Source organism: Mobula birostris, chromosome 4 (genome assembly GCF_030028105.1).
Source record: "Mobula birostris isolate sMobBir1 chromosome 4, sMobBir1.hap1, whole genome shotgun sequence".
Lineage (NCBI taxonomy): Eukaryota > Metazoa > Chordata > Chondrichthyes > Myliobatiformes > Myliobatidae > Mobula > Mobula birostris.
Window position 1 is genome coordinate 96,784,392 of NC_092373.1, and position 13,533 is coordinate 96,797,924.

The 13,533-nt window shown below is 42.9% G+C and overlaps 1 protein-coding gene across 7 annotated transcripts in view; it reads right to left on the reverse strand.

Annotated features, from left to right (window-relative positions):
• Positions 1–13,533, reverse strand: part of LOC140196509 (solute carrier organic anion transporter family member 2A1-like) — a 407,319-nt gene that overhangs the window by 185,506 nt on the left and 208,280 nt on the right. For 6 of the 7 annotated variants that reach the window (XR_011885727.1, XR_011885728.1, XR_011885729.1 and 3 more), the window contains exon 4: positions 9,476–9,700. The exons of the other annotated variant lie outside the window; for it this stretch is intronic. Coding sequence is in view for 2 of the 6 variants with exons in the window: in XM_072255830.1 (XP_072111931.1) it covers positions 9,476–9,700 (225 nt within the window). In the remaining 4 variants the exon portion in view is untranslated. The remainder of the gene's footprint in view (positions 1–9,475; positions 9,701–13,533) is intronic. 7 annotated transcript variants of the gene reach the window in all.

Genomic DNA, 13,533 nt, shown 5'->3' on the forward strand with positions numbered 1-13,533 from the left:
AGCTAACACTGCCACCCAGCTTCATGTCATCCGCAAACTTGGAGATGCTGCATTTAATTCCCTCATCCAAGTCATTAATATATATTGTAAACAACTGGGGTCCCAGCACTAAGCCTTGCGGTACCCCACTAGTCACTGCCTGCCATTCTGAAAAGGCCCCGTTTATTCCCACTCTTTGCTTCCTGTCTGCTAACCAATTCTCTATTGGTTATTCTGCTAACCTTACCCCCAATACCGTGTGCTTTAAGTTTGCACACTAATCTCCTCTGTGGGACCTTGTCAAAAGCCTTTTGAAAATCCAAATATACCACATCCACTGGTTCTCCCCTATCCATTCTACTAGTTACATCCTCAAAAAATTCTATGAGATTCGTCAGACATGATTTTCCTTTCACAAATCCATGCTGACTTTGTCCGATGATTTCACCGCTTTCCAAATATGCTGTTATCACATCCTTGATAACTGACTCCAGCAGTTTCCCCACCACCGACGTTAGGCTAACCGGTCTATAATTCCCCGGTTTCTCTCTCCCTCCTTTTTTAAAAAGTGAGGTTACAGTAGCCACCCTCCAATCCTCAGGAACTAGTCCAGAATCTAACGAGTTTTGAAAAATTATCACTAATGCATCCACTATTTCTTGGGCTACTTCCTTAAGCACTCTGGGATGCAGACCATCTGGCCCTGGGGATTTATCTGCCTTTAATCCCTTCAATTTACCTAACACCACTTCCCTACTAACATGTATTTCGCTCAGTTCCTCCATCTCACTGGACACTCTGTCCCCTACTATTTCTGGAAGATTATTTATGTCCTCCTTAGTGAAGACAGAACCAAAGTAATTATTCAATTGGTCAGCCATGTCCTTGCTCCCCATAATCAATTCACCTGTTTCTGTCTGTAGGGGACCTGTCTTTACCAGTCTTTTCCTTTTTACATATCTATAAAAGCTTTTACAGTCAGTTTTTATGTTCCCTGCCAGTTTTCTCTCATAATCTTTTTTCCCCTTCCTAATTAAGCCCCTTGTCCTCCTCTGCTGAACTCTGAATTTCTCCCAGTCCTCAGGTGAGCCACTTTTTCTGGCTAATTTGTATGCTTCTTCTTTGGAATTGATCCTATCCCTAATTTCTCTTGTCAGCCACGGGTGCACTACCTTCCTTGATTTATTCTTTTGCCAAACTGGGATGAACAATTGTTGTAGTTCATCCATGCAATCTTTAAATGCTTGCCATTGCATATCCACCGTCAATCCTTTAAGTGTTATTTGCCAGTCTATCTTAGCTAATTCACGACTCACATACCTTCAAAGTTACCCCCCTTTAAGTTCAGAATCTTTGTTTCTGAATTAACTATGTCACTCTCCATCTTAATGAAGAATTCCACCATATTATGGTCACTCTTACCCAAGGGGCCTCTCACAACAAGATTGCTAATTAACCCTTCCTCATTGCTCAAAACCCAGTCTAGAATAGCCTGCTCTCTAGTTGGTTCCTCGACATGTTGGTTCAAAAAACCATCCCGCATACATTCCAAGAAATCCTCTTCCTCAGCACCTTTACCAATTTGGTTCACCCAATCTACATGTAGACTGAAGTCACCCATTATAACTGCTGTTCCTTTATTGCACAGATTTCTAATTTCCTATTTAATACCATCTCCAACCTCAGTACTACTTAAGCAGATGTTAACCAGAGAGTTCATGGACCGTTCAATCAGAGAGTTCATACTCCCATGGACCATTGCTGGGGATTCTGAGCCAGCCATTACATTCCATGTTGACAGATTTGCCAAGTCTTCAAAAATTCTCACTGATCTCTGCTGTTTTTAATAAGGTGGGGGGCATAACAGCGGTAGTCACAGACAGCATTCTTGGGGAATCTACTGGTTAAGGCCAATGGGCAGAATTTAGAAACAAGAATGGGAGGATCACTCCACTAGGTTGTATTGTCAACTACCCAATAGTCAGGAGGGACTTGAGGAACTGTTGTGTAGAGAAATTGCTCACAGTTTTAAGAATAACAGGTGTTATTTCCCCAGTATTGACTGGGCCACCCAGAGTATTAAAGGCCTGTCTGGGGTACAAAGAGTGAAATGTGTCCAAGATAACTTCTTAATTCAATATCTAGAGAACCCTGCTCGCAAGGGTGCAATACTGAATTGCCTTTTAGAGAGCAAAGCAGAGCAAGTAACAAAAGTGGCAGTTACGGAGCACTTTGGCTCTAGTTACCAAAATTCTCCTAAAGATAGTGTTGGAAAAGGAAAAGACAGGTCTACATGTTAGGATCCCAAATTGGAACACGGCTAATTTTATAACATAAGACAATATGACATAGGAGCAGAATTAGATCATTTGGCTCATCACATCTGCTCCGTCAATTCATCATGGCTGATATATTCACCCTCTCAATCCATTCTACTGCTTCCTCCCTGTAACCTTTAATATACAGACTAATCAAGAACCTATCAACAATCGCTTTAAATATACTCAAGCAACACACCTCAAAGTTGCTGGTGAACGCAGCAGGCCAGGCAGCATCTCTAGGAAGAGGTACAGTCGACGTTTCAGACCGAGATCCTTCGTCAGGACTAACTGAAGGAAGAGCTAGTAAGAGATTTGAAAGTGGGAGGAGGAGGGGGAGATCCAAAATGATAGGAGGAGGGGGAGTGATGGAGCCAAGAGCTGGACAGGTGATTGGCAAAAGGGATATGAGAGGATCATGGGACAGGAGGCCCAGGGAGAAGGAAAAGGGGGGGAGGGGAACCCAGAGGATGAGCAAAGGGTATAGTCAGAGGGACAGAGGGAGAAAAAGGAGAGTGAGAGAAAGAATGTACGTATATAAATAACGGATGGGGTACGAGGGGGAGGTGGGGCATTAGCAGAAGTTAGAGAAGTCAATGTTCATGCCATCAGATTGGAGGCTACCCAGATGGAGTATAAGGTGTTGTTCCTCCAACCTGAGTGTGGCTTCATCTTTACAGTAGAGGAGGCCGTGGATAGACATGTCAGAATGGGAATGGGATGTGGAATTAAAATGTATGGCCACTGGGAGATCCTGCTTTCTCTGGCTGACAGAGAGTAGGTGATTTGCTTTAAATATACTCATTGACTTCGCCTCCACAGCCGGCTTTGGCGATGAATTCAACAGTCATTTAGAAGGGTGATGAGGAGGAATTTGTTTAGCCAGAAAGTAAAGTACCTCTGCTACTTCCTCTGGTTCCATACACACTTTCAATGTTTCCTTACAACTCAAGTTCTCCAGTCCGGCAACATCCTTGTAAATTTTCTTGGTACTCTTTCAACCTTATTTATATCTTTTCTGCAGTAGGTGACTAAAACTGCATACTATGCTCCAAATTAGGCCTCACCAATGTCTTATACAACTTCAACATAACATCCCATCTCCTGTACTCAGTACATTGATTTATGAAGGCCAATATGTCAACAGCTTTCTTTATGACCCTATCTACCTGTTTCACCACTTTCAATGAATTATGTACCTCTATTCCCAGGTCCCTTTGTTCTACCGCATTCCTCAGTGCCCTACCATTCACAGTGTAAGACCTACTCTGGTTGGTCCTACCAAAGTGCAACACCTTGCACTTGTTTGCATCAAATTCTATATGCCATTTTCCAGCTGGTCCTGATCCTGCTGCCAGCTCTGATTGTCTTCCTCACTATCCAGTACACCCCCAATCTTGGTGTCTTCTTCAAATTTCTTAGTCCATTTAACCACATTGTCATCCAGATCATTGATATAGATTACAAACAACAGCAGGCCCAGCACCAATCCCTGAGGAACTCCACTAGTTACAGGCCTCCAGTCAAAGAGGCAGCCCTCTACCACCACTCTAGAACCTCTCCCACAATGTCTAATACAATTTACTACTTCATTTTGAATGCCGAGCTACCGAACCTTCTTGGCCAACCTCCCTTGCTGTCCCAATTTGGAACAAGGCCAATTTTAGAACGTAAGACTATACGACCCAGGAGCAGAATTAGGCCATTTGGCCCATCAAGTCTGCTCTGCTATTTCATCATGACTGATCCATTTTCTCTCTCAGCCCCAATCTCCTGCGTTCTCCCCATATCCCTTCATGCCCTGACTAATCAACCCTTCTTTGCTTTAAATCTACCCAATGACTTGGCCACCTCTGGCAACAAATTCCTGAGATTCACCACTCACTGGCTCAAAAAGTTCCTCTTTCTTTTCATTCTAGAAGGGCACCCCTCTATTCTGCGATGTATCCTCTGGTCTTAAACTCACCCACCATAGGAAATATCATCTCCACATCCACTCTACTAGGGCCTTTCACATGCAAAAGGTTTCAATTAGGTCACCCCTCATTCTTCCGAATTCTAGTGAATATAGGCCCACAGCCATCAAATGTTTTTCATAGGACAAGCCGTTCAATCCTGGAATAATTTTTGTGAACCTCTTTTGAATCCTCTCCAGTGTCAGCACATCCGTTCTAAGATAAAGGGCCCAAAACTGCTCTCAGTGCTCCAAGTGCGATCTGAACAATGCCTTTTAAAGCCTCAGGATTACACCCTTACTTTCAGCTAACCTGCTAACATCGCATTTGCCTTCCTCACCACAGACTAAACTTGAAAATTAATCTTTAGGGAATCCTGCACAAAGACTCCCAAGTCACTTAGCATCTCAGATTTTTTAATTTTCTCTCCATTCAGAAGATAGTCTACCCTTTTATTTCTTCTACCAAAATGCATGACTATACACTTCCCAACACTGTATTCCATCTGCCACTTCTTTGCTCATTCTCTTAATCTGTCCAAACCTTTCTATAGCCTCTCTACTTCCTCAGAAGTAGCCACCCCTCCACCTATCTTCGTATCGTCCACAAACTTTGCAACAAACCATCAATTCTGTCATCCAATTCATTGACATATAAAAAGCAGTCCCAAAACGGACTCCTGTGGAACACCACATGTCACTGGCAGCCAACCAGAAAGGCTCACTTCATTCCCATGCTTTGCCTCCTGCCAATGCTCTATCCATGCTAGTATCTTTCTTGTAATACCATGGGCTCTTAACTTGTTATGCAGCCTCACATGTGGCACCTTGTCAAAGGCTTCTGACAACCAAGCACACAACATCCACCGATTCTTCTTTGTCTATCCTGCTTGTTATTTCTTCAAAGAATTCCAATAGATTTGTCAAGCAATATTTTCCCTTTAGACCTATTGACCCTCCAAGTACCCTGAGACCTCATCCTTAATAATCGACTCCATGTCTTGTGCTACAGGAGATGGGCGGGATTTTTAACTATATTCCTCAGTGTTTACTGAGGTGAAAAATCATCCTTGCTTAAGAGATAAGGGAAACTAGTGGAGATCATATTACCAGGATGAGGTACTTGATAGCGCATTTAGGTACAAAAATTCCCAGAGCCTGGCCTCAAAATTTTGAAAGGCTGGAAATTAAATTTCAGTGGCCTTTACCCCTTTATTTTTAGTCACAGGTGAACTTCCTGAAGACCTGAAAGAGTCTAATATCATTCCATTGTTTAAGAAGGGTAGTAAGATTGTGTCATAATTATCGAGCAGTGCCACATAGAAGTAGGCCCTCTGGTCAACCCACTCCATGTTGAACTATTACTCTGTCTAGTCCCATCGACTCACACCTGGACTCTCTCAGCCATGTACTTATTGAAAATTCTCTTAAATGGAGAAGATGGCAACGCGACGGCAGCGCATGCGGCCTCTCCGGTGATGAATATCTGTTATCTGTCAAGTAGGGGACCGTGCACAATTCTGATTTGATGGAGACAGACGTGAGAGTACAGAAGTACATCTGGAAAACTTCTGAAATGGCCGTTTCGCTGCTGCTGCGACTGTGTGGTAACCGGAATCTCCGGAGCAGAAGGCCCCAAAATCCTCGGCTTTGCTTGTTTCAGCGGCCGGGGTGAGGTCGAAGGTGCTCGGCAGAGGATGGCACTCGGGAGGCTGTATCGGAGAGGCTGGTCGGAGGCTCGAAGTTTTCGGACGGATGGACTCAGTGTTGGCTGTGGTCGGCTGCTTCCAAGGTATCGGCAAGTTGACGGTGCCTGGATGTTTAAGGCAGGGAGTTTCTCCCTTTTGCTGCCTGCTATCAGGGACTCGGGAGTCGATTGACTCGGGGACTTTTGAGACTTTTTTTTTTACCGTGTCCATGGTTTGTTCTTCATCAAATTATGGTATTGCTTTGCACTGCTGTAACTATATGTTATAATTACGTGGTTCTGTCAGTGTTAGTCTTTAGTTTGTCCTGTTTTCTGTGATATCATACTGGAAAAACATTGTATCATTTCTTAATGCATGTATGCATTTCTAAAAAAAAGAGGACTGAGTGTTCTCATAATCTAAAAAAACGTCGCTATCAAACCGCTGGCAGCTTGTTCCAGACTCTCACCACCCTCATTTCACCTTACACCCTTAACCCATGACCTCTAATTTTGGTTTCAACCTACCTCAGTGAAAAAAAGCCTGCTTGCATCTAAACCCTTCATAATTTTGTATACTTCTATCAAATCTCCTCTCAATCTCCTATGCTCATGAAAATTCTCTTAAATGTTGCTATCAAACCACTGGCAGCTTGTTCCTGACTCTCAACACCCTCATTTCACCTTACACCTTTAACTCATGACCTCTAATTTTGGTTTCAACCTACCTCAGTGAAAAAAGTTTTATTTTAACTTCATCAGTCCACAGCACTTGTTTCCAAAATGCATCAGACTTGTTTAGATGTTCCTTTGAACCTTTTGAATAGAACTATTTGGCCACAATGAGCGAAGGTATGTTTGGAGAAAAAAGGGTGCTGAATTTCATGAAAAGAACCCCTCTCCAACTGTTAAGCACGGGGGTGGATTGATCATGCTTTGGGCTTCTGGTGCAGCCAGTGGCACGGGGAACACTTGCTGGTAGAGGGAAGAATGAATTCAATTAGATACCAGCAAATTTTGGAAGCAAACATCACACCATCTGTAAAAAAGCCGAAGATGAAAAGAGGATGGCTTCTACAACAGGATAATAAACCTAAACACACCCAAGATCCACAATGGACTACCTCAAGAGGCGCAAGCTGAAGGTTTTGCCATGGCCCTCACAGTCCCCTGACCTAAACATCATCGAGAATCTGTGGATAGACCTCAAAAGAGCAGTGCATGAAAGACAGCCCAAGAATCTCACAGTACTAGAAGCCTTTTGCAAGGAAGAATGGGCGAAAATCCCCCAAACAAGAACTGAAAGACTCTTAACTGGCTACAAAAAGCGTTTACAAGCTGTGATACTTGCCAAAGGGGGTGTTACTAAGTACTGTCATGCAGGGTGCCCAAACTTTTGTTTTGGGCCCTTTTCCTTTTTTGTTATTTTGAAACTGTAAAAGATGGAAATAAAAAAGTTTTCTTGCTTAAAATATTAACGAAATGTGTCATCTTTAACTTTATGCCTTTTGGAAATCAGTTCATCTTTTACTCGCTTAGCTATTCACAGCAACAGAAATTTTGACCAGGGGCTGCCAAACTTTTGCATGCCACTATAACATCTCAACTTTTGTACTCAATATTTATAATAGCCAATGTGCCAAAGCTCTCTTTAGCACCCTATCAAGGGAACCAGGGATGAGCCAGGGAATCACAGGCTGGTCAACCTGACATCAGTGGTGGGAAGGGTACGAGAAGGAATCCTAATCTACCAGCATTTGGACAGGTAAAATATGACGACGAGGTGTCAGCAAGGCTTGGCACATGGAAAGGAATGTTTGAAGAACCCTTTAATTTTTTTTGAGAAGGTAACCTATAAAGAGGCCTCTCAATCAACACCAAGAAGACAGAAAGCATGGTCATCTCCAGAAAAACAAACATCCCACTATGTGTGATCAAGATCGGAAATACAAACATCAAACAAGTCAACAAATTCAGATATCTTGGCAGCCTAATAACAAGAGATGGCAGGTACGACACAGACATCAAATGCAGAATAACAATGGCGAAAGAAGCTTTCCAAAAAATGAAGACCATATTAACAGGCAGAAAGATGAGCATGTACACTAAAAACAGAATACTGCAGTGCTACATTTATTCTACCCTGACTTATGGAAGTGAATGCTGGACCATTTCCCCAGCAATGGAAAAGAGACTAGAAGCAGCTGAATTATGGTTCTACAGGAGAATGTTAAAATTATCATGGACCACACACGCATCAAATGAGGAAGTTCTCAGAAGTTAGATCACTCATACCAACAATAAGAGAAAGACAACTCAGATTCCTAGGACACATCATGCGGAAAGATGAACTAGAAAAACTCATACTCTCTGGAAAGATCTAGAGGAAGACCTCAGCTTATGTACATCAAAAGCCGAGCCAGGTCGAGAAAATGGAAGTCATCCAAAGAACTAGGGATAAATCTATATGGAAAACCGTGGTCACCAACATCCGCATCAGATATGGTACCTAGACAGACAGACAACCGAAAAGGGTGAAGGTAGAGTAGTGTATGTTGTCTATATGCACTTTAGCTAGTCTTTATCAAGTATCTGCATGACAGGCTGGTCTGAAAGGAACCATGCAATCAAGGGGGAGCTAGTTAGCCGAAGCTGTTTCTTATAATGAAGTCCAGTTATTAGCGATGTGCCATTGGTGTCAGTATGGGTCTTTTCATTATTTATAGAAATAATTGGATGTGAATGCATGAGGGCTTAATCAGTAAGTTTGCAGATGACCCAAAACTGATAGTGAAGAAGGTTATTGTACGATACAGGAAAGTCTTGATCAGTTAGAGAATGGGCCAAGAAGTGTGTAAGTGGAGTTAACTATGTTGGATCTGGTACAGCACCTTCTCATAATATAAGAAAACTACAATGAATTCTGAGGACAACAGAAAAGGTTACTGACAGCCATCTATCATCACTGCAGGACTTGTATGTTCTAAGATGAAGAGGCAGGCAGGTACAATCAATGTGGACAGTACCCATCCAGCAAACTGCCTTTTCCAATAGCCACATTCTCTAAAGTGCAAATAGGCCTATTAAAACAAGAACTTCATATCAGCTTAAAAGTTTCTTCCACACAGTTAATCTGATTAACCATTCTAGTTAGCCACCTCCTCCCATACCACTTTATCTATTACCTTAGCCACTGCACTACACCACAAACACTTTAAATCACTTTTTAAAACATTGTTTACACTGTTAATGCATGCTGCATCTATGCACATTTTATTCCACGTCTTTACTTCTAACTTTATTTTTATACAATTTTTTATCATTGCTGAATGTTGTTCCAACACACCACAGCAAATTCCTAATATATGTAAACCTATGCGGCAAATAAATTTGATCTATTAAGGCTCATTAACCTTTGATGTTGATAACACAGATAACAAAGATACACCTAGTTGTAGGGAAAGTATAATGGCATCCTAGATAAATATGTAACATTAATTAACAAAATAAACCATAATGATGTATTTTGAAACATACCTATATAGAGTGAAGCGTTAGATGGTTCAGCAAAGTCATCAATGTATGAAATACCAAAGGGTTGAATTGGAACTGTCCCAACGCCCACCATTAGTTGAGCAATCACCATTATTCCCCAAACACTGCCCAGTTTCCTGAATTTGTGGCCTGAATTTTCACAAGATTCAAGCTGGTGTGTCTGATTCATTTGTTGACAGGTGTCTATGTTGAAAAGGCTTGTATTTCCTGAAAAAGTAAGCAGTTCATTCAGTTCAAATATTTCATTTAATTTGTCGTTTACTTTTTGTTTTACAATTGCAGGAGAAATGGAGCAAAAAGGTAGCATAATGCTATTACAACACCAGTGACCCGGTTTCAATCTGCAACTGAATGTGCATTCTCCACATGACTACATTGGCTTCCTCCAGATGCACCACATTCCAAAGACACATGCTTAGTAGGTTATTTAGCCACATGGGTGTAATTGGGCTTGAAACTCCTATTACCATGCTGTACCTCTAAGTAAAACATAAATAAATTGGGATGGACTTCAGTACTTTCAAATTCAGAGCACAAGTAGATCTGTGAACCTACCATTGTACAATTTCTTAGGCTTTAGTAACACCTTAGTGGACAGACTGATGAAGTACCAACACGTCCAAAGAGCTAACTTTCAGATAAGGCCTGCAATATTTTAGTAGTGAGCCAAAAGGATCCCAAGTCCCCATTCTGCAGAGGACGCTGTGGTTTGTGCTCTGGTCAATCACTTTAGCAAAAGAATTTTTAAAAACTGCCTAACAATTATCACATTCCCATAGACAGATGTACAGTAGAGAACATTCTGACTGGTTGCATCACAGACTGGTATAGAGGCTCCAGTGCACAGGATCACAGAGTTGCAGATTCAACCAGCACCATCACGAGGCAAAACCCAGCCCACCATAAAGAACATCTTAACAAGGTGGTACCTCAAAAGGCAGCATCCATCACTAAAGATCTTTACTATCCGGGATGCAGCTCCTTTCATTACTAACATCAGGGAGGCAGTGTTGGAGCCTGAAGATCCACACTCAATATTTCAGAAAAGCTTCTTCCCCTCTGCCATCAGATTTCTGAATGGTCCATGAACACTAGCTTGTTACTCCATTTTGTTTTGCACTATTTATTTTAAAATGTATAGTAATTTTAGTCTGCACTGTTAAAAATAATAAACTTCACATCCTATATGGCAGTGATAATAAGCAACACACATCAAAGTTGCTGGTGAATGCAACAGGCCAGGCAGCATCTCTAGGAAGAGGTACAGTCGACGTTTCGGGCCGAGACCCTTCGTCAGGACTAACTGAAGGAAGAGCTAGTAAGTGATTTGAAAATGGGAGGGGGAGGGGGAGGGGGGAGATCCAAAATGATAGGAGAAGACAGGAGGGGGAGGGATGGAGCCAAGAGCTGGACAGTTGATTGGCAAAAGGGATACGAGAGGATCATGGGACAGGAGGCCCAAGGAGAAAGAAAAGGGGGAGGGGGAGAAAACCCAGAGGATGGGCAAGGGGTATAGTGAGAGGGACAGAGGGAGAAAAAGGAGAGAAAGAAAAAAAGAATGTGTGTATGTAAATAAATAACGGATGGGGTACGAGGGGGAGGTGGGGCATTAGTGCAAGTTTGAGAAGTCAATGTTCATGCCATCAGGTTGGAGGCTACCCAGACAGCGTATAAGGTATTGTTCCTCCAACCTGAGAGTGGCTTCGTCTTTACAGTAGAGGAGGCCGTGGATAGACATATCACAATGGGAATGGGATATGGAATTAAAATGTGGGGCCACTGGGAGATCCTGCTTTCTCTGGCAGACAGAGAAAGGTGTTCAGCGAAATGATCTTCCAGTCTGCATCGGGTCTCGCCAATATATAGAAGGCCACATCGGGAGCACCGGACGCAGTATATCACCCCAGCCAACTCACAGGTGAAGTGTTGCCTCACCTGGAACCACTGTTTGGGGCCCTGAATGGTAGTGAGGGAGGAAGTGTAAGAGAATGGCGGTAAGGGAGGAAGTGTAAGGGTGATTTCGGCTGGGGTGATATACTGCGTCCGGTGCTCCCGATGTGGCCTTCTATATGTTGGCGAGACCCGACGCAGACTGGGAGATCATTTCGTTGAACACCTACGCTCTGTCCGCCAAAGAAAGCAGGACCTCCCAGTGGCCACACATTTTAATTCCACATCCCATTCCCATTCTGATATGTCTATCCACGGCCTCCTCTACTGTAAAGATGAAGCCACACTCAGGTTAGAGGAACACCACCTTATATTCCGTCTGGGTAACCTCCAACCTCTTGGCATGAACATTGGCTTCTCAAACTTCCGCTAATGCCCCACCTCCTCCTTGTACCCCATCGATATTTATTTATATACACACATTCTTTTTCTCTCTCTCCTTTTTCTCCCTCTGTCCCTCTCACTATACCCCTTGCCCACCCTCTGGGTTTTACCCCCTCCCCCTTTTCTTTCTCCCTAGGCCTCCTGTCCCATGATCCCCTCATATCCCTTTTGCCAATCAACTGTCCAGCTCTTGGCTCCATCCCTCCCACTCCTGTCTTCTCCTATCATTTCGAATCTCCCCCTCCCCTTCCTACTTTCAAATCTCTTACTAGCTCTTCCTTCAGTTAGTCCTGACGAAGGGTCTTGGCCCAAAACGTCGACTGTACCTCTTCCTATACATGCTGCCTGGCCTGCTGCGTTCACCAGCAACTTTGATGTGTGTTGCTTGAATTCCCAGCATCTGCAGAATTCCTAGTGTTAGCAGTGGTAATAAACCTGATTTGAACTCATGAATCAAGAGTCTATAATTCATAGGTCTTTGACCCCCTCAAAGAGTTTCAAAGTTATTCTATTTCTTTTAATCTTCAGGACGACGTGAAGTAATAAAATACTCCAGATTAATGCAAACCCGTTTCCTTTCTATTAGGAAATTTTTGTTTTGAGACTGGCAACATGATACCCACTCCAGCTATACAAATCTAAACTGAAGAAGAGGTAGAGTGTGCCTTAGAGTAATCATCCAGCATTCCACCCTACCCTCATCAAGGTTAGCAGCGTGGTAATGCTTTCCAGTGCCACCCGGGCACAATTTCCACGCTGCCTGGTCCAATGCAAAACAATGCTTTTCACTCTATGTTTCAATGTACATATGAGTCAGAATCAGGTATATTATCATTCACATGTCATGAAATCCGACATGTCAGTGCATGGCGTCCTCTTGTGTCAAGATGAGGCCAACCTCAACATCTGGGTAGCCTCCAACCTGATGGCATGAATATCAATTTCTCCTTCTGGTAATGTTTTCCCTCCTCCTCCCCTCTTCTTCTATTCTCCACTCTGACCTTTTTACCTCTTCTCACCTGCTTATCACTTCCCCATGGGTCCCTCCTCCTTCCCCTTCTCTTGTGGTCTACTCTCCTCTCCTACCAGATTCCTTCTTCTCCAACTCTTCACCTTCGCCACCCACTTGGCTTCACCTTCGAGCTATTATCCTTCCTCACCCCCCACCTTTTTATACTGGCATCTTCCTCCTTCTGCTTAAGTCCTGAAGAAGGGTCTCAACCCGAAATGTCGACTATTCATTTTCATAGATACTGCCTGAGCTGCTGAGTTCCTCCAGCATGCTGTGTATGTTGCTTTGGATTTCCAGTGTCTGCAGATTTTCTCGTGTTTATGTCATGAAATCTGTTGTTTTATGGCAGCAATACCGTGTAATACATAAAAAAACTACCAATTACAATAAGAAAGACATCTATAATTAAATAACTAGTGCAAAAAGAGAGCAAAATATAGTGAGTCACAAATAACCTGACTTGGTCCAACCAAGCAGAGTCCACTGTCAAGAAGGCCCACCAGCGCCTATACTTCCTGAGAAAGCTAAAGAAATTTGGCCTGTCCCCTAAAACCCTCACTAATTTTTATAGATGCATCGTAGAAAGCATTCTTCTAGGGTGCATCACAACCTGGTATGGAAGTTGTCCTGTCCAAGACCGGAAGAAGCTGCAGAAGATCATCAACACAGCCCAGCACATCACACAAACCAATCT